This window comes from Elephantulus edwardii, unplaced genomic scaffold (assembly GCF_000299155.1).
Source record: "Elephantulus edwardii isolate Elephantulus edwardi_28Jun2011 unplaced genomic scaffold, EleEdw1.0 scaffold00275, whole genome shotgun sequence".
In the NCBI taxonomy this organism is placed as follows: Eukaryota; Metazoa; Chordata; class Mammalia; order Macroscelidea; family Macroscelididae; genus Elephantulus; species Elephantulus edwardii.
Genome location: NW_006400025.1, coordinates 1,592,282 through 1,617,525, shown reverse-complemented (window position 1 = coordinate 1,617,525; position 25,244 = coordinate 1,592,282). Strand labels below are relative to the sequence as shown.

The following is a 25,244-nucleotide window of genomic DNA, read 5'->3' as shown; positions in this document are numbered from 1 at the left end:
TCTACTCTTTTGTCTCTCTTATATGTTGATATTGTTTCTAATGGCAGTTTTATTATTCTGGATTATATTTTCATGTTTTCTTTGTTTCCTCTATTCTAATGCTTATAACCACTTTTTCTTGTAATATTTTTGTAATTACTTTTCCCTCTTTGCTTGTAACTTTGTTTCTTCAATCATTTACAATTTCAGAACAGCAATTTTTGAAATTCTCTGTTGGAGTACTTATTCAGCCTTCCTGTCTATGGAGTATTCATTTGGTAGGTGAAATATTATGGCATATTCTGATGGAATTTGTTTCCCCCTTTTTGTAGGAGTGGGACTCTGCTCATGCAGGCCATGGTGCTTATTACAAGCTTCCTGTCTGCTCCAATTTTATTTCTCCTGGTCAGTTTTTCTTACCTTTGGTTCTTCCATGCCTCATGATATTCACAATGCCTGTGGCTGGAATTTTGTTAAATAAATCTGTGTCCCTTCTGGGAGGAGACAAGACCATCAGTCTACCTATATTGCCATGCCCTCAGGAAGTATGGGAAACCTCATTAGTGAGTCATATGAATTTTGTATAAAAAATGTATACTCCTTCACCCTCTCTATCCACTCTATGCCTGTCCACTCTCACTAATGTAATGGAGATGACAGTACAAAATGTGGTACTCTAAATCTAAGCAATAGACTTTTCCGTTTAGAGTGCCAAACACATTCTCATAGTTAGTCTATATTTGAAAACTGTTTTGTATTCTAAGTTAAAGTTTGCTATTCTGTGTATCACTTTGCTGTAATCAGGAAAATGTGTGTTGCTGTAATGTTGCATATTTTATAGTTTGTGTGTGTGTGTGTATATTTGTTGTTGTTTTTGTTATGTGTTGTCAAGTCACCTGCGACTCATAGCGATCAATAGCCATAAACCCTGCTCTAACCTGTACTAGTCTTATTCTCTCTGACACACCTACCTCTCTTACCCCAGTCACTGAATCAATCCATCTCATTGAGGATCCTTCTCTCCTATGCTGTCCCTCCACCCTCCCAAGCATGATGTCACTCTCTAAAGACTGATCCTTCCTTGAAACATGACCAAAGTATGTCAGACAAAGCTTCAGAATCCTTGCCTCCAAGGAGCAGCCTTGTCCCACCCTCTCTAGGACGAACCTTTTTGTTGCCCTTGCAGTCTGTGGTTTATTCAGTACACTTGTTCAGCACCACAGCTCAAAGGCATCAATTCTCTTTCCATTATCCCTAGTCATTGTCCAGCTTTCTGATGCATAACAAGTAATTGCAAAGACCATGGCCTGGATCAGACACACCTTAGTCTCTAGACTGACATCATTGCTCTTCAGTAATTCAGAGAGGTCTCTGACAATAGACTTTCCTATTTGAATTTGTCTTTTAATTTCCTAGAAGCTGGTACCAAGAGTGTTGATTGTGGGGCCAGGCAAACTAAGGCTCTTAAAAGTCTCAATCTCTTCACCATCTATCATGATGATGCCAATCTACCCAGTGATGAAAATCTTTGGAAATTATCAAACAATACCATTAATATCACATGCAATCAAGATTCTACTCAAAATTATACAAAAACGACTGTAACAGCTTATCAACAGAGAGCAGCCCCAAGTGCAGGCTTGCATTAGAAGATGCTGTGGTTGTAGGGATATTATAGCTAATGAGAAATAGATCTTGGCTGTGAACAGGGAGTACCAGAGGAATGCTGTGTTTCATTGACTTTGCATAGACATTTGACTGTGTGGATCACAACAAACTGTGGCTGACTCTGAGAGGAATGAGAATCTTAGAACACTTGATTATGCTTATTCGAAAACTATACTTGGACCAGAAGACGGTCATCAGAGCAGAATAAGGAAACACTGCATGGTTCAAAATTGGGAATAGCCATACCTTTTCAATATATATGCAGAACAAATTATTCTGGAGGATGGACTATATGAGGAGAAATGTGGCGTCAGGATTGGAAAAAGCGTTTACAACAATCTGCATTTTGCAGATGACACAACCCAACTTGCTTAAACTGAGGAGGACCTGAAGCACTTGTTGCAGAAGGTCAAAGACTGCAGCCTTCCATATGGCTTGAAGCTCAATATCATGAAAACAAAGATTCTCACCACTGGGGCCATTGACAACATCATGATAGATGGTCAAGAGATTGAGACTGTTAACAGCTTTAGTTTGCTTGGCTCCACCATCAACTCTTGGTACCAGCTGCTAGGAAATTGAAAAACAAATTGCATTTGGAAAGGCTGCTGTCAGAGACCTCTCCAAAGTACTGAAGAGCAACGATGTCAGCCTGGAGCCTAAGGTGTGCCAGATACAGGCGATAGTCTTCGCAGTCACTTGCTATGAATCAGAGAGCTGGACAATGGCTAGAGATCATAGAAGGGAATTGATGCCTTTGAGCTGTGGTATTGGAGAAGAGTATTGACTATACCATGAGCTGCTAGAAGATCAAACATGTTCACCCTAGAGAGGGTGAAACCAGATTGCTCCTTGAAGGCAAGGATTCTGAAGCATACTCTGATATACTTTGGACATGTTACAAGGAGGGACATCATGCTTTGGAGGGTGGAGGGACAGCACAGAAGAGGAAGACCCTCGATGAGATGGACTGATTCAGTGACTGGGGTAATGAGGTTAGATGTGTCAGAGGCAATAAGATTGGCACAGAATAGAGCAGGGTATAGGGCTGATGTATATAGGGTCACTATGAGTCGCAAGTGACTCGATGGCACACAACAATGACAACAGATTAAAAATAATTTATGATGATAATTAATTTTAAGTATTTCCAAAACATTTTGAAATCCCTAATTATATATTGTAATAGCTTTTAGCTTTTAGAATTTTCAAAGATTAAATACTTCATTAATTATTTTAAATGCTCAGTTATAAGAGTTTGCTAAATATTTCAGTGTCTTAATGGATTCTGATGAGTAGGTTCTCTTGTTTTAATTTAAACTCAGGTGTAAATTGTTCTGTGGTTCTTATTTAGTTTACAGTCATGTGTAAGCTGATTAGATTTACTGGATTTACCTAACAAGAAGCAGTGGGCTGGAAGCCTCTTGTTTAAGTCAATCAGGCCTGGTGTTAATTGTGTTTGGGAAGAACATTTTCCTAAATTGCATGGCACTAGTCTATCAATTTGCAGTACTGAGATAACTAGGGGTCTCTGCAATGTTGAAGGCTGTGCCACTGGTCTGTCAAATGCTATAATGGTTATTCATGGTGGACAGAGTTTGGTCGAGCTCCCAGAATAAGAGAGGCTTGAGAGCAGGACTGACATTCACTTCCTAAACAACATGTTTTTGGAATGCTATAAACATTGGAGAAACAATGATAATTATAGAACAGAGTTCAGCTTATTTGTTCATAGGGTTGCTATGAGTCCTGCTTGACTTGATGGCACTTAACAACAACAATAAGATGTCATCAATTGTGAGATACTAACCTAAGTGCCTTTAAGGTAAAAAATCAAATATACCTTTGAAATTTTATAGATCATAGTACTAATCTTTGTTTTTGATATGTTGAAGTAGGTGAAAATTTTATTTCAAAGTTATTAGAATATAAAGTATCCCTTTTTTGCACAGACAACATATGTAACTCAAGTTTTCACACTCTGCTAAATAGCATATACAATTTGGTTATTATTATTACTGTGTTAGAATCAGTCTTGACTTCATATGTATATTTACATTTATCTTACTAAATTTTTAATGACATTTTTTAGGATGTATCAACCTACCTGTATTTTATCTTCCTTTCAAGGTCTTAAGTTTTGAATGTAATAGGATATATCCTATTCTAACAGCTTTGGGAAATAACATCTAAATAAGCCATATATTTTTACATATATTTTTTAAAAAAGAACATGAGCCATATTTGTATTTATCACATGATTGCTACATATGTAAATCAGATTGTAATGGAAGAATAATTCCAGGAGAACATCATCTTGACTTATCACCTGACATTTGTTTTGTTATTATACCTTGGTATAAAATTTCTCTTCATGGGTTTAATGTTACCAGATACTTGAGAATTTCACTCATTCTTGTTTTAAGTTACATGAGTTTTTCTCCTTTTAGAATTTTTAAATCTTCTATTATTGGTGGATAAATATTTTTTTATTATGTTGTTTTCAAATACTCCAAAAACTCATGCTTTGTAATTTTTAAATTGTTTTCTTTGTTGACATGTATTGTTCACTAAGCATCTATGAAGAATAGGGTGTTTCAGAGTATCGAGGAGAGTTCAGACTACTGATACTTGCAAAGTGCACCAACTTTGGTATCTAAATAAAATGATACCCAAGGTTTTTTGATTCATGTTTGTTGGTTTTCTAGACAATACACAGAACTGCTTTATTATCTCCCTTCTATGTATGTATACTCTTAATTTTCCAAGATTCTGTGGTTCCTTTTTTTAGAGATTGTCTTTCTACCAAGAATCGGTTGATTAATTCATTGGCCAAGTTGTTTTAAAGATTCAGAATATGCCATAGCACCAAAATGAGGGTTATTTCTCACTTGCTGTCTTTAGCTTCAGATAGAATATTGGCAAATGTTAAAGGGCATGATTCATATAAATCATATTTTCATTTCATAATTTCAAAATGTAGATTTTTAGACACTAACTCCTATTTAGTTTACCAGAAACTCTAGATGATTCAGAAATTTGTCTTTGATCAAGCATCTAGGTGATTCTTAGGCATTTTTAAGTAGGAAAATCACCGTGTTAAAGTTCGGTGTTTTTTTTAAATTTTAATGTGCAGCTGGGGATTTTGTTAAAATGCAGATTATCATTAAGTAGGTCTGGGCTGTTATTGCAATTGAAATTGAAGCAGGTGAATTGAAGTTTTCACAAGCTTAAACATAAATAGTTGCATAGCACAAGATTAGATGAGTATGTCAGCACAGTGAAAACTTCAAGTCCAAATGGGGGCTAAGGAAAATTTACACTCATATAAAGCATAGTAAGAGGATAGAGCTAGACTGAAAATACGCAAGAATAATTTAATGGCTAAAAGATATACCCTGCTTTTTCATTTGTTATTGAATTTAAACTACTTTCCTTTCCATCTCCATTATTTGACACATTAGCCAGAAGGTGATCAGCATGAATCTTACATATCTGCATGAAATTATCTTCTTAGAATTGCTAAAACTAACTTCATAAATTATACACACACACACACACACACACACACACAGTATGGAGATAGACTTTCTTGCAACCTTATTAGGTAACTTCCAGAAATCTGATCAGAAATCACATCATGAGTCTCTTCAGTCAAAAACATTATGTTTTACTACATTTTCAGATCATCTTTTAGGTCTTTTATTACAGTTTTATCATCATAAATGTTTAAAAAATTGTCTTGTTTTCTTCAAAAGTGTTACTTCATAGTTACTGCCTATGTGATATTTGGTGCATGCTGATTATCAGTTTCTGTTAAATATCATTGATACCATTATTCTCTCCTATAAGTTATAATAGTTTTAGAAACTATTTTGCATCATTTTCTTCATACAGTCACATTCTCTTAAAAAACAGCACAAAACAAAAACGTGGGCTCAGTGCTCTTGAATTGTTTCTGATTCATGGAAAACCTCCATGGAATGTCTGAGGTTGTACATTTTAGTAGGAAGAGAGAAAATGACTGATCTTTCATCCATAGAACTACTTCTGGATTTGAGCCAATGCAAACCTTCCAGTTATCTACTCAATACTTAACCTACTATGCTTTGGTTTTTTTTAAGTTGTTAAAATTCTGTTCAGTGAATTAATTGATAATATTTCATGCTTACTTATTTCCATATCACAAATGCTTTATAGCAAGTTTTTCTTATGAGCATTATCATAACTGTGGTGGATATGATAATGTTGTTTCTGTAGTGTGACAGTTGGAACAGACCCATTGCTTACCCTCTAGCAGGTTTTCAGAGGCAGTTAATCATACAGCTGAGATTGCCCATCCTTCTCCCATGGAGCAGCTTCTGGATTCAAATTGCATGACATCAGGATTGCAGTTCAGCTTCTTGCCTTAGGCCATTGTTAATGTTGTTATATGCCTTTGAGTCACCTGCGATTCAGCCCTAAATGCTGCTCTATCCTGTGACAATTTCGCTGTTTCTGACACACCTACCCCCTGTTACCCCAGACACTGAATCAGTCCATCTCATCGATGGTCTTCCTCTCCTGTACTGTTCCTCCACCCTCCCCAGCATGATGGCCTTTTCCAAGGACTGATCTCTCCTTGGAACAGGTCTAAAATATGTCAGATGAAGCTTGAGAATCCTTGCTTCCAAGAAGAAGCCTGGTTTCACCCTCTCTAGGACAAACCTGTTCATTCTCTTAGCAGTCCATGGTATATTCAATACTCTTCTCCAACACCACAGCTCAGACATCAATTTTTCTTCTTTCATTTCCTAGTCATTGTCCATCTCTCTGATGCATTGTTGTTATGTGCCGTCGAGTCGCTTGCGACTCATAGCGACCCTTGGTACAACAGCCCTAAACCCTTCTCTATCCTGTGCCAATCTCACTGCCTCTGACAGATCCATCCCGATTACCCCAGTCACTGAATCAATCCACCTCATAGAGGGTCTTCCCCTCCTGCGCTGTCCCTCCACTCTGCCCAGCATGATGTCCCTCTCCAAAGACTTGTCTCTCCTTACAACATGTCCAAAGTATGTCAGGCGAATAGCAAGTGATTTTAATGACCATGGCATGCCTCAGATGCACCTTAGTCTCCAGAGTGACTCCAATACTCTTAAGTACTTTAGAGAGGTCTCTAACTGCAGACTTTCTCATAATAATATGTCTTTTGATTTCCTGGCTGCTGGTGCCAAGAGTGTTGACTGTGGAGCCAAGCAAACTAAAGCTGTGAACAATCTCAATCTCTTTACCATCCATCCTGATGCTGTCATTTGGCCCAGTGGTTAGACTCTTTGTTTTCTTGAGATTGAGCCTCAATCCATACTGAAGGCTGCAGTCCCTTACCTTCCACAACAAGCACTCAGGACCTCCTCAGTTTCAGCAAGCAGGGCTGTGTCATCTGCATAATGCAGATTGGTGATGAGTCTTCCCCCAATCCTGATGCCACATTTTTCCTCATAGATGTCAGCCTCCTGGATAACCTGTTCTGCATAAAGATTGAAAAGATAGATAAGATACATCCCTGGCATACACCCTTCCCAATTTTGAACATGTAGTGTTTCCTTGCTCTGTTCTGATGACTGCCTCTTGGTCCAAGTATAGGTTTCTCATTAGCATGATCAAGTGTTATGTAATTCCCATTCTTCTCAGAGTTAACCACAGTTTGTTGTGATCCACACCAACACCTTAGCATAATCAGTGAAACACAGATAGACATTCCTCTAGTACTCTTTGCTTTTAGACAAGATCCATTTAACATTAGCTACAATATCCCTAGTACCACTGACCCCTTGTAAACCCAGCCTGGACTTCTGGTAGTTCTCTGCTGATGTGCTGTTCCAGTCATTTTTGGATAATCTTCAGCACGATCTTGCTTGCATGTGATACTAATGTTATTGTTAGATAATTTCCACACTCTGTGGGATCACCTTTCTTTGGAATGGGAATAAATACAGATCTCCTCCAGTCAGTTGGCCAAGTGATTGTTCTCCAGACCACCAACTACTCAAAAGCAAGTTTAAGCTGAAGCTAAAGAAAGTGAAATCAAGTCCATGGGAACCAAAATATGACCTTGAGTCTATCACACCTGAATTTAAGAACCATCTCAGGAACAGGTGTGAGGACTTGCACACTAATGAGTGAAGACCAGATGAACTATGGGAAGATATCAAGAATATCATCCAGGAAGAATACAAAAGGTCGTTGCAAAGACAAAGAAGGAAGAAAAGACCAAAATGGATGTCAGAAAAAACTCTGAATATTACACTAGAAAGCCGAGAAGCCAAAGCAGTGGGAAGAAATCAAACATTAAGGAGCTGAATAGAAGATTTCAAAAGGCAGTGTGGCAAGACAAAGTAAAATATTATAATGATATGTGCAAAGAGCTGGAGTTAGAAAATCAAAAGAGCTGAGCTCGCTCACCATTTCTTAAGCTCAAGGAACAGAAGAAGAAATTCAAGCCTCGAGTTATAATATTTAAGGATGATTTGAGCTGAATATTAAATGATCCTGGAAGTAGTGAAAAAAGATGAAAGAGTATCCAGAGTCATTGTACCAAAAGGAATTGCCAGACACAGAAGAATCTAATGAAAAAACTTATGAGCAAGAGCCTGTGGTGATGAAGGAAGAAGTACAGGCTGCTTTGAAATAATTGGCTAAAAATAAGGCCCCAGGAATTGATGGTATACCAATTGACATATTTCAACTCACAGATGCTGTCCTAGATGTGCTCAACAAGTTGTGCCAAAAAATCTGGAGACCAACCACTTGACCAACTGACTGGAAGAGATCTAGGCTAACACCCTTCCCAGTTTTGAACCATGCAGTGTTGTCATGCTCTGTTCTGATGACTGCCTCTTTGTCCAAGTATAGGTTTCGCATTAGCACGATTAAACGTTCTGGGATTCCCATTCTTCTCAGAGTCAGCCACAGTTTGTTATGATCCACGCAGTCAAATGCCTTTGCATAATCAATGAAACACAGATAGACATTCTTCTGGTATTCTCTGCTTTCAGCTAAGATCCATCTAACATCAGCTACAATATCCCTAGTACCACGACCCCTTCTAAACCCAGCCTGGACTTCTGGCAGTTCTCTGTTCCAGTCCTTTTTGGATAATCTTCATTACAATATTGCTTGCATGTGAAATCAATGATATTGTTCTGTAGTTTCTACAATCAGTTGGGTCGCCCTTCTTTGGGATGGGAACAAATATAGACCTCTTCCAGTCAGTTGGCCAAGTGGCTGTTCTCCAGATTTCTTGGCACAACTTGGTGAGCACAACCACGACAGCATCTGTTAGCTGAAATATGTCAATTGGTATACCATCTATTCCTGGGGTCTATTTTTTGCTATTTCCTTCAAAGCAGCTTGAACTTCTGCCTTCATCACCATAGGCTCTTGCTCAAATGTTATTTCATTAAATTCTTCTGTATCTGCCAATTCCTTTCCATGCAATTACTCAGTATATTCCTTCCATCTTCTTTTGATACCTCCTGGATCATTTAACATTCTGCCTAAAGCATCCTTGATTGTAGCAACTCGAGTTTTGAATTTGTTGTTCTTCAGTTCCTTGAGCTTAAGAAATGCTGAACGATTTCGGCCCTTTTGATTTTCTGACTCTAGCTCCTCACACATTTCATTGTAATATTTTGCTTTGTCATTCCGTGCTGCCTTTTGGAATCTTCTGTTCAGCTCTTTAGTGTCTTGGATTCTTCCTTGTGCTTTGGCTTCTCTAGAACGTTTTAATTGAGATTAAATAAAAGATTAAAAAATGTTATATGTTGTCGATAGGTGCTTTCAAGTCAAATAAAACTCTTAACAATCCTATGAAAAAAGATCTGAACCCTGTTCTATCCTGTAACATCTTCACACTTTCTGAGACATGAGAGTCCTTTGAAGCTGTCACTGTGTCAATCCACCTGGTTGATGGCCTTCCTCTTCTTTGCTAACCCTCCACCCTTTTCACAATTGTGTCCTTCTCCAAGGTATAGGCCCTCTTCCCAACATGCCCAAAATATGTGAGGCAAAGCCTCATCATCCTTGCTTCAAAAGAACACTATATATAGCTGTACCCTCTCTAAGATATATGTTTGTTTTCTTTGCAGTCCATATGGTATTCAGTGCTCTTCTCTAACACCACAACTCAAAGGCATCAATTGTTTTTCTGTCATCTTTATTCACTATCCTTCTCTCAGATGCATAGCAAGTGATTGAAAAGACTGTGGACCAGGAGACTGTTGTGTGAAAAGAGCAGGGGAACACTGAGTAGTTTAAAGTTGAGAAGGAAGTGTGTCAAGTCTGTATTATTTTCCATACCAATTCAATATGTATGTTGAACAAATTATGTGACAAACTGGACTCAATGAAGAGGACTGTGATATCAAGAGTGGAGAGAGACTCATTAATAATCTGCATTATGCAGATGACATAACCTTGCTTGCTCAAAGTGAGGAGGACATGAATCACTTACTGCAGAAGATCAAGGAGTGCAGCTATCAGTATGGGTTGCATCTCAATGTCAAGAAAACAAAGATTCTTACCACTGAACCAATAGGCAGTGTCATGATGGATGTAGAGGAGATTGAAACAACTTCATCTTCCTTGAATCCACAGTTAACACTCTTGATACCAGCAGCAAGTAAATAATTAGATGTATTATGCCCTGGGAATGCCCTGGGAAAATCTGCAGTTAGAAACCTCTCCAAACTATTGAGGAATAATGATGTCAGTTTGAGGAAAAATTTTATATATAGTACTAATATATAGTACTGAAAGAATTTTGGTAGTTATAAAATGTATATAAGTTGTCACTGTTAGAAAATGAATGTTAACAAATAATTTTCATTTTGATAACTCTAGTCCCCTCAGATCAAATTTGCTATTTTTTCTTTGTAGGGTGAAATTAGAAATATAAAAATTTTTCACAATTCATGGTTGTTGTTTTTGTTGTTATGTGCCATCAAGTCACTTGCGACTCATAGCGACCCTATATACAACAGCCCTAAACTCTGCTCTGTCCTGTGCCAGTCGCACTGTCTCCGATACACCCATCCCGATTTCCCCAGTGACTGAACCAGTCCACCTCATAGAGGGCCTTCCCCTCCTGTGCTGTCCCTCCACCCTACCAAGCATGATGTCCGTCTCCAAGGACCGGTCCCGTCCTTACAACATGTCCAAAGTATGTTAGACAGAGCCTCTGAATCCTTACTTCCAAGGAGCCACCCTTTTTAACTCTTTCCAGGATGAATCTGTTTTCCTACTAGTCCACGGTACCCTCAATACTCTTCTTCAGCACTACAGCTCAAAGGCATCGATTCTTCTTGTATCCTCCTTAGTCACTGTCCAACTCTCTGATGCACAACAAGTGATAACAAAGACCATGACCTGTATCAGATGCACTTAGTCTCCAGAGAGACATCATTGATCTTCAGTACTTTCAATAGGTCCCTAGCAGCAGACTTTCCCATCACAATGTGTTTTTTTAATTTCCTGGCTACTGGTGCTGAGAGTGTTGACTGTGGAGCCAAGCAAACTAAAGCTGTGAACAATCTCGGTCTCTTCACAACCCATCCTGATGCTGCCAGTTGCTCCAGTGGTGAGAATCTTTGTCTTGACATTGAGCCTCAATCCATATTGAATGATGCAGTCCTTGACCCTCTGCAGCAAGCACTTCAGGTCCTCCTCAGTTTCAGCAAGCAGGGTTGTGTCATCTGCATAACGCAGATTGTTAATGAATCTTCCACCAATCCTGACACCACACTTCTCCTCATAGAGCCATGGTAAGTGACAAATAATGACTGTTAATGACCCAGTTACTCTGCTTTGGCAAACAGGTTTCTAGACTAGTTCATGTAACTCAGTGCTCAGGTAACCTTGAGAAGTTAATTCCCTAAACTTTTTGCTAACAAATTTGAGGCTTAAATTCACCCAGAGGCTTCTCAGAGGAAAGGTCTTCCAGTCTACTTAAAATGATCATCTGTTTTTAGAAAATTCTACTCTGATATACATGAGAGGCCAAGAGTTAGTAATAGGGTTTGTTAATATTACTGAGGGGCCACTTTTATAATATGTGTTAGGTTATGTGGCCTAGAGTTGGAGCCAACTTATAATTGATCTTCCAGTAGGTTTTCAGGGGATGTAATTCACACAGGATGAGATTGTCCATCTTTCTTCCTCAGACCAGCTGGCGAACTTGAACCACAAGACTTTGAGTTGACAGCACAACTCCTTACCACTCAGCCGCGAGAGCTCCCCAGGGAAAAATAGATTTTTAAAAATTTTCTGCGTAACAACAATGTAATAACCATAACAACTAAGCTCTGTTTGTCTAGTGGACAGAAAGCGATGCTACCAAACCAAAGGTAGGGGATTTTATTCTGCATCCCTCAGGCCAGGTTTTAATTGTTTTTTTTGGTCATTCTTCTGAGTAGTATAGCACTGATCTAGCCATTTTGCTATACTGAGGTCACTGGTGTTTGCTGTGATGCTAAACACTGTGACACTGATGTGTCAAATTCTTATCCATGGTGGTTACCTATGTGTTTGGTGAAGTTCCTCAATTAAAACAAGCTTGGAAACAGGAGTAGCATCCACTTCCAAATACCATGTCTTTGGAAAGTCTATGAATTTGGAGAAACAATGAAAGTTATACAAGTGTTCACATCTTTCGTTCATGGGGTTCCTATGAGTTTTCTACAACTCAATGACACTTAACAACAACAACTACTACTACTACTACTACTACTACTACTACTACTACTTTATTTAGAAAATTTGAATACATTGTTTTCAAGAACAAATTCTTTCAAATTCCTTCAGCCCCCCCAACTCATCAAATTATACAACCCCATTATTAACCCCTCCCTCCTCCTGCACATCCTCATCCCTCTGCTTTCAATCTTTCCCACCCCTCTTCGATCTTTATACATTCTTCTACAATAATGGTTTAATACATTATTTATCCTTGTGGGACTGAGTTAGTTCACTCAGCATAATGCTCTCCAGTTTCTCCCAAGTTAGGTACTAATCTTCAAAATCATTGCTCCTGCGTGCTGCATAATATTCCATTGTGTGAATGAACAATAATTTCTCAATCCATTTGTTTGTGGTGGGATACTTGGTCTGTTTCCCTGGTCATGTGATAGTGCATAAAGCTGCTGTGAACATTGATGTACATATCTCAGCTTATGCCTCAGTTCTCATTTTCTCAGGTTATATTCCATGTAGTGGAAGGGCTGAGTCATATGGAATTCTATGTTCAGCTCTATGAGGAAGCACCAAACTGCCTTTCAGAATGGTTACACCATTTTACAGTCCCACCAACAATGTATAAGAGTTCTTTCCTCTCAACGTCTTCTCCAACATCTATTACTTGTTGTACTTTGTCACTGTTACTGAAGTGGGATGGTAACTCCTTGTGGTTTTGATATGCATCTCTCTTCTTACCTGTGATTTGGAGGATTTCTTTATATGTGTATTTACCATTTTTATATCTTTCTCTGTTAAAATTCTTTCCAAGTCTTTTGCCCATTTTGTAATTGGATTATCAGTCTTTTTCTTGTTGAGGCCCAGGGGAGTTCTGTAAATCTTTTGTAATAAGACTCTTGTCTCACCAAATGTTTTTTCCCAGTCTGTAGGCTTTCTTTTCACCCAGTTGGAAAAAAAATTTTTATTCACACATGGATTTAATCTTTAGTAGGTTCCATGCATCAATTTTATCCTCTTTAGATTGTGCATTTCTGATTGTATTTGGCAGTCTCTTTATACCTTGGACTAGTGCTTCTAAGCTTGATCCAAGTTTGTCTCTTATGAACATTATGGTTTTGGGTTTAACTTCCAGATCCCGAATAAGCAAAATACTTCTGAGAAACAAAAATGAGGTTGAAAGCATAGCATTCCCAGACCTCAAAATCTACTACACAACAGTGATAACCAAAACAGCATGGTACTGGTACAATGACAGGAATATGGACCAATGGAACAGGATTGAGAACCCATAAATAGACCCAACTCTGTGGCCAACTGATATTCAACAAGGAAATCAAAGCTATCAAATGAGGAAGTGGTAACCTCTTCAACAAATGATGCTGGGAAAACTGGACTTCTACTTGCAGAAAGCTGAAACTGAATCGACATCTCACACTATACACAAAAATAAACTCAAGGTGGATCAGAAAAAATAGATTTTAAAGGGATAGAGGGCATACACATCAATTTAAAGTCTAACATGTGTCTAATCCAAGCCATGGTATTTTCCATTGCTTCATATGCATTTGAATCTTGGACAGTGAGTAAGGAAGACCAAACAAACATCTACACCTTTGTATAATGATATTGATGTAGAATTGAATATACCATGTACTGAACAAACAAACTTGCTTTGGAAGTTTATTTGGATCTTTTAGGAGCAAGGATAGTGTAACTTTGTCTCACATTCTTTGGGCATATTGTCAGGAAGAGCCAGTAATTGGAAAAATACATCCTGCTGAGAAAGATAGAGGTTCTGTCAAAGACAAGGAGCTCTTTGTGGGGTGGCTTGATACGGTAACTCTAACGATGGACTGGAACGTGGTAGGAATCATGAAAGGGTGAGGTTCTAATCTGTTTTTCATAGGGCCACAGTGAGTCATAATCTACTCTGTCTCCTAACAACAATAGGGGTTTGCAGTGCTATTGTTGTAAATTGCCATCAAGTGGAATATAACTCATGACATTATAAAAAACCAAACTGAAACTTGTCTCATGCTGCCCAACCTTTATCATCTCCAAAACACTTGAATCCATTGTTAATGCCACTATGTCAATCCACCTCATTGAGGATTTCCTCCCTTACTCTGCCTGCCCGCCTTTCCCAGCATCATGTCCTTTTCCAAAGACTGAACCCCTCCTGACAACATGTCCAGAGTATGTAAGATAAAGCTTCGCTATCCTTGCCTCTAGGTACACCCTGGTTGTACTTCCTCAAAGACAGACTTGTTTATTCTTTGGGCAGTCCATAAGTACCTAATATTTTTTTCCAAGACCACAATTCAAAGGCATTATTTTTATTTTTCTGTATTCCTTTTTTGTTGTCCAACTTTCAAATGCATAGGAAGTAATTGAAAAGACCATGCCTTGGATAAGACATTCTTTAGTCTTTAACTGGACATGTTTGTTCTTTACTACTTTGGAGAGGACCTTGATAGCAGATTTTCCAAATTTAACACATCTTCTGATGTCTCAACTGCTTTTAGCATGAGTGTTGATTGTGGATCCAACTAAAATTACATTCTTGGCGATTTCAATTGTTTCTCTATAATGAAATTACATGCTTCTCCAGTGGTGCAACTTTTGTTTTATTGATGTTGAGACAGAACCACATTGAAGGCTTTGATCTTCTGTAACAAGTGTTTCAAATCATGTTCACTTTTTGCAAGCAAGGTTGTGCCATCTGTGTAACACCAGTTACTGATGAATTTTCCTCCAGTTCCTATGCCACATTCTTCTTCATATAGTCCATCTTTTTGAATAATTTTGCTCAGCATACAGTTGGAATAGATATTGAGAAAAGATACACCCTGATACATACCATTCCTAATATGAAGCCGTACAGCATTTCCTTGTTCTGTTTAGACGACAGCTTCTTGATCTATGTGTAGTTTTCACAAGAGCACTTCCAGGTGTTTTGAGAGTCTCATTCTTTTGAATGTTATCCATCATTTCTTATGATCCACTCAGTCAAATACTTTTAATAAAACAACTTTCTGGTATTCTCTGCTTTCAGCCAAGATCTATCTGACATCAGCAACCATATCCCTCCTGTCATAGCCTCTTCTGAATCCAGCTTGAATTTCCATCAGTACCATTGCCCCCTGTCTTTATAATGATTTCTTGCTTTCTTCATAGATGATATCCTTTTCCGTAATCTTCAGCATGATTTTGCTTGCACATGATTTTAATGACATTATTTGATAATACATTCTATTGGATAACTGTTTTGAAGAGCTTTTGTAAATTGTTTTACTGGGAAACATTTGGATATGCCCTCCCATCTCTCATCCCTCTCTGCAGAGAGAATGTTCATTCTAATCTCCCTAGGATGCTACCCCTCATACCCCTCCACCCCCATTTCTTAGTTTCATTGCTCTTGTTGACAGCTTCTTCAGGTCTGCTGCTGACTGGCTTCTCCTTGGAAAGCTGCTTTTTTTTTTCCAGACACTACTTGGAGCCTTTTCTAGATCTCTGGTTCCTCTTTGGGTGAAGAGTTTTTTCTCTTCTTAGGGAATGCTTGTGTTTATAGTTGTCTCTTCAAAATGATTATTAACCAACTCCTTGGAAAGAAATTTCTTTCTCTTGGGTTTAGGGAGAGAAAAGCTGGACTGATCTCTCATTCCGTTCTCCTGTAGAACCTCTTGAGGATTTTACCTCTTTTTGGGTTTCTCACTGTCTCCTCACATTCTTGATCCTTGGGAATATTGTTTTCTGAAGACATAAGTGTAGCTAGACATTTCTTTTACTTTTCAAGCACTCCTGTAATCTCAACAGCCACTTCTGCCTGAAACATGGCTTTTTTCATAACATTAAAATTTTTTCATGCAGTCTCTCCAGTCTCATAGAAGGATAATCACTCCTCAAACTACTTACTCCTGAAATTTCCCTCAAATACACTTGTAGGCACCTCAGAGAATCAGTCATTATGTGAGGCAATAGTATATTTACTTTCTCCTAATAGGGAGATGGGATCTTTATTCTTAGCAGTTGCTTGGCCAATGAAGGTGGAGTAGAAAATGAGTCCTTATTTAGGAGTATTTTGAATTTTCTTTTGATTTCAGGGCTCTAGAAGCTTGGTCTCTTTTCTTGGGCCCTGCAGATCACTGAGACACCAGAACTGACCATCACACCCATAGTAGATCCCTTATAGGTCTGATCTCTGGTCAGCCATCACTGTGATGGATCACCATTTTGAGAATGGGAATATATATGGATCTTTTCTCATCACTTTGTAAGGTAGCTGTCTCAATAGTGCAATTTTTGGTCTTTTATGACAGCGTCTTGGTCTTTTTTTTCCTCCCCCATCTTTGTAATGACCTTTTGCTTTCTTCATGGGTGATATCTTTAAACTCATTCCCCAACTCATCTTGCCTTCAATCACTGACATTCAGTGTTTCAAATTTGTTCTTGAGATAGTTTTTAGATTTAAGTGGGATAGACGTAAAGCCATATTTTCATTTTCATAGGCTTGTTTTAATTTTATTAAGTCTCAATTTGAGCTTGCACATGAGTGATTGATGATCTGTTCCACATTCAGCCCTTGACTTTGTTTTGACTCCTAATACTAAGCTTTTCCATTGACTCTTTCCACAGAAGAAATAAAGCTGATTCCTATGTTCTCTGTAGGTATGGTTTATATAAATAGTCATATAATTTATTTTTAAAATTCAGTGATTTGATCTACAAATTCATTTCTGTCGTCAAGTTTTTATCTTTAAACTACCAGTCCTTCTTCTTTGTTTCCAATGATTGTATTCCAGTCCCCGTTATTATTACTGTATCTTGATTGCATGTTCAAGGCAGTTCACAACCTCTGCATCAAGTACAACAGGAAACGAAGATAACAGATAAGGGTAACAATTCTTTAATGTTTAAAAAGAAATAATAAGGTAGGTCTGCAAACACTGAAGGAACAGGCAGAGTTGAAACATCACATAAGGAAATTGATGTCTAGTAGACTATAAGTACTTTAACTCAATGCCTGGAAGCCTTTTACTTTTGCCTTTTTTGTTTTCCCTTCCCACTCTGAAATTTTTGTTAATGAATGAATGCTCTACTTATTAATTTAGAAAAGGACAACCTGGGATGAACTGGAAAATTTGAGCTCTTGACAACTTGGTCTTCCAAGTTTATGTATGCATAATCTTTTTTTAAAAAAATATATTTTGTTTTCAACTAGTTGAAAGTTGAAGAATTCACTGATGAATCCATACACAATGTACTCTCTTCCTTAAGATGAAGTTGCCCAGTATATACGCATGATTTCACAAGCTATATAAGCATTTTTTAAAATCATGAAATGCTATTATTTCTAGAAATTTGTATAGATTATGTTTACAATTTCCTCTCCTTTTTTTTTTAATGTTAAGGTGACGACCCTTGTCAACACAAGCAATAAAGGCCCATCTGGCAAAAAGAAAGGAAGATCTAAAAAAGCCCATGTACTTGCTGCTTCTGTAGAACAAGCCACTCAGAACTTCCTGGAAAAGGGTGAGCAGATTGCTAAAGAGAGTCAAGATCTCAAAGAAGAATTAGTTGCTGCAGTGGAAGATGTGCGCAAACAAGGTAGGCAAAACTGTATTTTCAAGAGGGATTTATATTATTGTGCAAACAATAGATTCTTTTTCTCTATAGACAGTGAATATTAATTCAGAAGGAAATGGTTTTATTTCCTTTTTCTCTTTATGTGTTTATAATGTCATTGGCTGCTGGAATTAACTACATAGATAGAGGCTTCCTTCCCACCCCCCGTGGGAGCATCTCTGCTGCTACTTCAGGAAGCTTCAAATGGTTCTATTTTGGTATATGATAGCAGACACATGTCAAATTTAGGTTCAGCTGAGAAAACTCTGTACTTGCAGTCACTGAAACCTGAGACGTAAGACTGAAAGAAGGGGTAAAATATAAAATGTTTCGAGAAAATTACAGTTTCTGTGCATGATTCTCAAATTTATACTTTCCTCTAACAGTTTCCTCACAAATCTATCAGCATGTGCTATGTGGCTTTCCATCTGATCCCGTTCTATCATCTGTATCCCTGTCTATAACGTTGCATATGCAGCATCTTCAGTTACAAGTCTAGGCTGTGAAAATTCAGAAACAAGGTGCTGGTCTCCAATTTGTCCTCTCTCCTACATTATCTGTCTGAGTGAATCTTGTTCATACCTTTGCCATTTTATGTTATATAATCTTAAAATCAGTCTTCTTATTTATCTATATTTCTAAATAGAGTATATAATATTATTGCTTAGGTTTATCTGGCATAAAGTTCGTAGATTTAGCTCTCTAGAATGGACCATTTTACATCTCAACTATTCAAACACACCATGGGTTTAGGGTTGGTTTTTGTTGTTGTTGCTGTTATTGTTGCTGTTGTTTTTTCCCCTAGGATCTTTGCACATACCCTTTCAAATTGAAAGTTTAAAAATCCATGCAAGGGTATATAACAAAGAGGTAGAATCACAATTTTAGACTTGAAGATAATGTTGGTTTCCCACCTGCTTTACCTTATACAGTCAAGCATCAGGTGTATTGGTATTTGCTTCATAGGCAGTTTGGCTGCATGTATTAGAGAATGAAAAGACATTTGATGCAGAAGATTATAAGAATTTCGTTTCTCAGTTAACCTGAGTTTTTATGGGGAATTAGGGATTTACTGTGTCACTTGCATTTGTGTTGTGTGTGAAAATAAATAGAATTCATTTAAGTTTACTGCAAAAAAAAAAAAAAAGGAATGACTTATTCTTCACATTGCAGGTGGAAGAATGATGTTCTAGGGAAATTCCCCAGCACTCCTGTCATATATTTTCAAATTTCTCTTCCTTCTTACTTTTCATAGAATAATCAAATTTTTGTCAAATGGTTGGAATGATAACTTTTTTGAGGGCAGTACTTAAGTCAATGAAGATAGAGACCATGTCTCTTTGGTTCTTTCATTGATCCAGTACATTATAGTCATAAGACTTCAATAAGTATTTGTTCGCTGAAAGAATGAGTAAATTAATTAATGATATAACTTCTTTCTTATTATAGATTTTCCACTTTTTTCAGTTCACATTTGCGTAGTCAGTCCTCAAAAGTAACAACCCTCTTCTTTTGTGAACATTAGTCAATTTTCATGCTATTTATCATATTTTTTGCATGTATTCTTACAAAAGAAGTTTTTGTTTCTCCTACACTAATGTGTTATTCTAACTTAAAATTCTATTATAGTAATTTATTTCATTTATCGATTAAACTTTACCAAATGATGAGAATATATCTATGTATGTATATACCTATATAACTCTATCCCTATATATCTATTTATATCTATCTATCTCTATATCATCTATCTATCTATCTATCTATCTATCTATCTATCTAATCTATATATCTACATATGAATATATCTATGTATCGTTCTTGTGCAACCTTCTGTGTCCAGATTTTCAATATTAGTTTGAAAACTGGCGTCCTTTTGAATTAATGACAACCACTTGTTGTTTTTGTGAATGTTTGAAGCTGTATAAAAGATGCTTTGTTTAAGGTTGACTTGAGATATAATAACCTATATAAATTTGAAGATGAAAATTTTCTGTATTTTGAAAAAAATTATCTGTGAGCTTCTGTGAGTCATTCTCACAATCATTGTAGTTATCAGATCTACAGTATGTAGTATTTTCATTAATTCTTTAGGCCTCTTTTTGAGACCATATAACTTTTTTATGAGTTTTCCCATGTGACTTTCTCAGCAAACTTCTGTTTCCTTTCATATTTCTTTCCAAATTAGTTTTCTTAAATTATATGTAATGTAATACTTTATCTTGAAATAGTGTATTTATTTTTAAAATAAATTTTCTCATGGATTCTTAGAAGTAGAATTATTAGAGTTTTTTTTAATTATTGGGGACATTCTACTGAGGCAGAAATTATTAATTTTAATTTTGTTAATTTATATATTAATGTATATACATTATTTTTATGCATACCGATAAAAATGATACCATAGAGAATGAAATACAGAAAATATTTGGTTCTTTTTATACAGGTAGCATGTTGACATGAACTATAATAATATAATAGACTTTTAGACTTGATTGTTTAAATGTAAAACTCAGTACTTATACTTAAGCTATATAAAATTTGCGGTATCCAATATATGAAACTATGTTTTTAGATTTATGTAGGATTTTCCAGAGGATTTTAAGCTGAAAATTGTTAAATTAGCTTAATTTACAGTGTTTTATCTTCAAGTGGATTTGTTCAGTTTTCTCTATATTTTCTTCTGTATTTATTTAGAAAATACCTGTATCAAAATGGGTACTTTTAAAAAAAGTTTATGTGTGTGTGTGTACCATCAAATTGGATCTGACTAGTACAGGAGGAGATTGTCCCTCCATCTCCAGCAGAGCATCTGGTGGATTCGAACTGCTCACCTCTCGGATTGCATTGCAGCATCTTGCCAGTGGGACACCAGAGCTCACCCAAATGGGTACTTTTGAGTATATAATCTATTTACAACTCAATTGCATCATGTTACTTTTTTTTATGCATGATGTGAAACACAATGACCCTTTGCTGTGATACACAACATTTTAAATTTTTGTTGTGCTTTAGCTGAAAGTTTACAAAATGAATTCATTTTGCAAACAGTAGTTCTTAGTATCAATGATTCCATTACTCTGGTTGCAATTTCTCTAATGAATAAATTAGTACTCTCCTCTTTTGAATTTCTGTTTCCTTTTATCTGAGCTCCGAGTCCCTTCCTGCCTTCTCATCTTTAGTTTTAGACAGGTATTCCTTTTTTTGGTTTCATGTTAATTATTGTTGCCCTTAAACTGAAGTGTTGACAAAGTATCTTGACTGTATCAGATCTGCTTTGGAAAATGTAAAGCCAATATGCATCTTATAAATGAGGATGACAGGGCTTCATTTCATATACATTGAGAAGGCTATCAGGAGGTTCCACTCACTGGAGCAAAGAACAGTAGAGGTGAGAGTAATAGAAGAATATCCTTAGCAATATGGATTTATATGGTGGCTTCAACATTTAATAAAAACAAAACTGTGATTGTGGTGATATCTCACAACCCAGCAATGTTTTATTTTGTTATTCACAGCTAGGGTCATTATTAGAGATGGCTCAGAATGGTAGTTGATAATTCCAAGTACATTCCTTCTGGGTTTTATTATTTATATCGTTGTCTAAAATTTTACATAATGCCATCAGGTGTGTGTGTGTCATGTGCCATCAAGTTTGAATAAAGCCATAGCTTACCCTCCAGCAGGTTTTCAGAGACAGTTAATTGCCTGAGAGGAGAGATTGGCTATCTTTTCTCCCATGGAGCATCTGGTGGATTCAAACAACATGCCTTTGGGACTGTAGCATAGCTTCTTAACACTAGCCCACCAGAGCTCTCTGTTTTAAGTAAAAAAGGAGTTTTTGAGTCCAGAACAAAGGCTGCATAGTGGAGTGAGGGGAGGGATTGTAAAACAATGGAGGAACTATTCTTTTACTTTTCAAAGAGAAGAGTGTACTGGGGAGCAGGGGTGGGCAGGGAGAAAAGTGTAACAATGAATGAATGGAAATCCAAATGCTCTATAAATTTTCATTAAAAAGAATTAAAAATTTATTTAAAAAATTTTAAGAAAAGAAAGGAGTTTGTTGTTTTTGTTTTGTTTCATTTTTTAGGACAATGGTTTCTAAAGATTCCTTCCATCTTTTTCAGAGCAATAATTCAGGTATCTTTTCCCCCTATGAAGTTTGTGCTGTGCACTATAACCCTTCTAACTTGAGCCTTCTGCTACATATTGATCTTTGTCAGAGTTGGGCATATTGGTAGTTTACCAAATGACTAGTTTTTCTGATCTCAGGATAGAAGAAGCAGTGGTATGTTTGGATCATTAATACTAATAACTAAAGTTTTACTGCCTTTGACATTCTTTTTTTTTCTTTTTTTTTAAAAATAATCTCTGTAGTACCTACCAAAAGCTTATAATGCCCAATAGTTGTGAGAAGGGCTTTCCTTAACCTTCAAAACAATTCTTAGTCCTTTGTCTGATCACAAAGGTGATTTTTGTTTGTTTTTTTAATTTTAAATAACTTTTTTATTTTATACTGGTTTACTTTCAAAGTTCATAAACATTGTTCACACCATCTTTCCCATTTCCTTTACCCACCCTTCCTGCCACCCATCAAACTATGCAACCATATGATTAACCACTCCACCCCACCCTACCTACCCTAATCCTCACCCCTTTGCTCCTCTGATGGTATCTCATTGTGGTTTTGATTTGCCAGTGATTTTGAGCATTTTTTCATGTGTCTGTTGGCCAGAGGAATATCCTCTTCTGTGTAAAGTCTTTCCATGTTTTCTTACCCTCTCCTCCTTGGATCCACATACAAGTTCTACAATTATGGTTTTGTATCATATTTGTCCTTATGGGACTGGGTTACTTCACTTAGCATAATGTTCCAGTCCCTCCTAAGTTAAATAGTAATTTACAAAATCATTGCTCCCGCATGTTGTGTGGTATTCCATCATGTGAATGTGCCATAATTTCTCAATCCACTCCATTGTGGTTGGACATTTGGGCTATTTCTGTTTTTGCTATGGTGATTAGCGCTGCTGTGAACACTTTTGTACAAATCTCCATTTGTGCCTCAGTTCTCATTTCAGGATATATTACCAACAGTGGATTAGCTGGATCATATGGAAAGGTGGTGGTGGTGGGGGTTGTGGTGTTTTTAGGTGCCATTGAGTAGACTATAGTTTTGGGGGACTCTATGAACAGCAGATCTGAAACTTGCCCTACCGGCATCATCTTCACCATCTCGGATATGTTCAAGCCCCTTATTACGGTCATCTTGAAGGTCTCCCTCTCTCTGATCTTCCTCTGTTCCCAACATGATGTGTTTTTCTAAGATGTGGCCTTCCTGACAGCATCGCCAAAGTGTGTGAGATGATGTTTCTCTATCCTTGTCTCTCCTAAGCAACCAGGGAATACGTCCTTCAAGACAGACTTGTTTTTTCTCTTTGGCCAGTTCATGAGATATTCTCTACTCTTCAACAACAGCAGAATCCTAAAGCATTAACTTTTCTTCTGTTATCTTTATTCTTTGTCCAACTTTTTAAAAATACATTTTGTATTAATGATTTTCAATGCAACATATATATTTTTAAAGCTTATTTTACCCCCCATTCATTCAGTGTTGCACATTTTCCTCCCCGCCCACCCCTAGTGCCTTTCTCTCTTTGAAAAAAAATTCTTTCATTGTTATACAATTCCCCCATCCACCCAGTCCACAGTCCTCTTTAATATGCGTTTATTCTTCTGTTGTAATCTTGTCATGAAAATAATACTTAATCTTATATTTCTTTTAAACAGTTCTCTCCTTCATCTGTTTCAATGCAGAATACCTATTTTCTTAGGTTCTCCCAAACTCCAATGTCAGTCCTGTTTTAATAAGAGTGGCACTATACAGTATTTGTCCTTTTGTGACTGAGATATTTCACTTAGCATAATGTCCTCCAGGATCACCCATTTTATATGATATTTCATGAGCTCTTTGTTTTTCAATGCAGCATAGTCTTCCATTGTGTGAATATGCTATAGCTTCTCTATCCATTTGTTTGTTGTTGGCCATTTGGATTGTTTCCGACTCTTTACTATTGTGAACAAAGCCACAATAAATATTGTTGTGCATATATCTCCTTGGGTGGCCATTTTGGTTTCTTTAGGATATATTCTCAGGAGTAGAATTGCTGGGTCAAATGGCATTTCTATTTGCAACCTTTTTTATTATTATTAATTTCAGTGAACTTTTGCAGAGGTTTTAGATTTCCATTTATTCATTCATTGTTGCACTTTTCTCCCCCACCCCAACCAGTTTGCTCTTCTCTTTGAAAAGTAAAAGAAAAATTCCTTCATTGGTATACAATCCCTCCGCACCTCTACACCCTGCCACCCCTACCCCAAATATACTCCACTCTGCAACCTTCATTTTGGACTCTTATAATAATCATAATGCCCTAAAATATGTTGCTTTCAAACTGTTCTCTCCTTCATTGGTTTCAATGCAGTATACATAATTCATTCAGTTTTTTTTCATTCATACACTAACCCTGATGTTAGTGCCATTCTACAGCAATGGTCCTATGCACTGTTTGTCCTTTTGTGACTGAGATATTTCACTCAGCATAATGTCCTCGAGGGTTACCCATTTTGAATAATATTGCATGAAATCCCCATGCTGCCTTTCATAGTGGTTGCACCATTTTACACTCCCACCGCGAATACAGGTTCCAGTTTCTCCACAACCTAGCCAGCATTTGTTTGTTTGTTGCTCTGTTAAATTTTGCTATTCTTAATGGGGTAAGATGATCTCTTATAGTTGTTTCGATTTGTGTCTCTCTTAGAGCTAGGGATTTTGAACACTTCTTCATGTGGTTGTTCACCATCTGAATGGCTTCTTTGGTGAAATTGTTCATATCCTGTGCCTTGTTGTGGCGCTCGAGTAGTGTATAAATTCTATATATAAGTCCCTTATCAGAAATGTCTTTAACAAATATTTTCCCCATTCATCAATTTTATCCACTAGTCTTTGGTTTAAGTCCTAGGTTCCTGATATACTTTGAGTTGGTTTTTGTGTATAGAGTTTGGTTAACTTTACTAAGGATAGTTTTCCAATGTTGCCAACATGATTGGGAAGCAATGGAAAAGAAGATGGCTTCTGTGACATATGCCTCATATCTTTGCCTCTTAGCACTTTTAATATATCTTTTTTTTATACAATCTTTTATTTACATTGTTTCATGAGGTAATTCATATACGTTCTATTT

At 36.9% G+C, this 25,244-nt stretch overlaps 1 protein-coding gene across 3 annotated transcripts in view; it reads left to right on the top strand.

Annotated features, from left to right (window-relative positions):
- CTNNA2 (catenin (cadherin-associated protein), alpha 2) overlaps window positions 1-25,244 on the top strand; it is a 1,691,926-nt gene that overhangs the window by 142,454 nt on the left and 1,524,228 nt on the right. For all 3 annotated transcript variants that reach the window (XM_006900179.1, XM_006900178.1, XM_006900180.1), the window contains exon 2: window positions 17,790-17,985. In XM_006900179.1, the coding sequence (XP_006900241.1) occupies window positions 17,790-17,985 (196 nt within the window). The remainder of the gene's footprint in view (window positions 1-17,789; window positions 17,986-25,244) is intronic.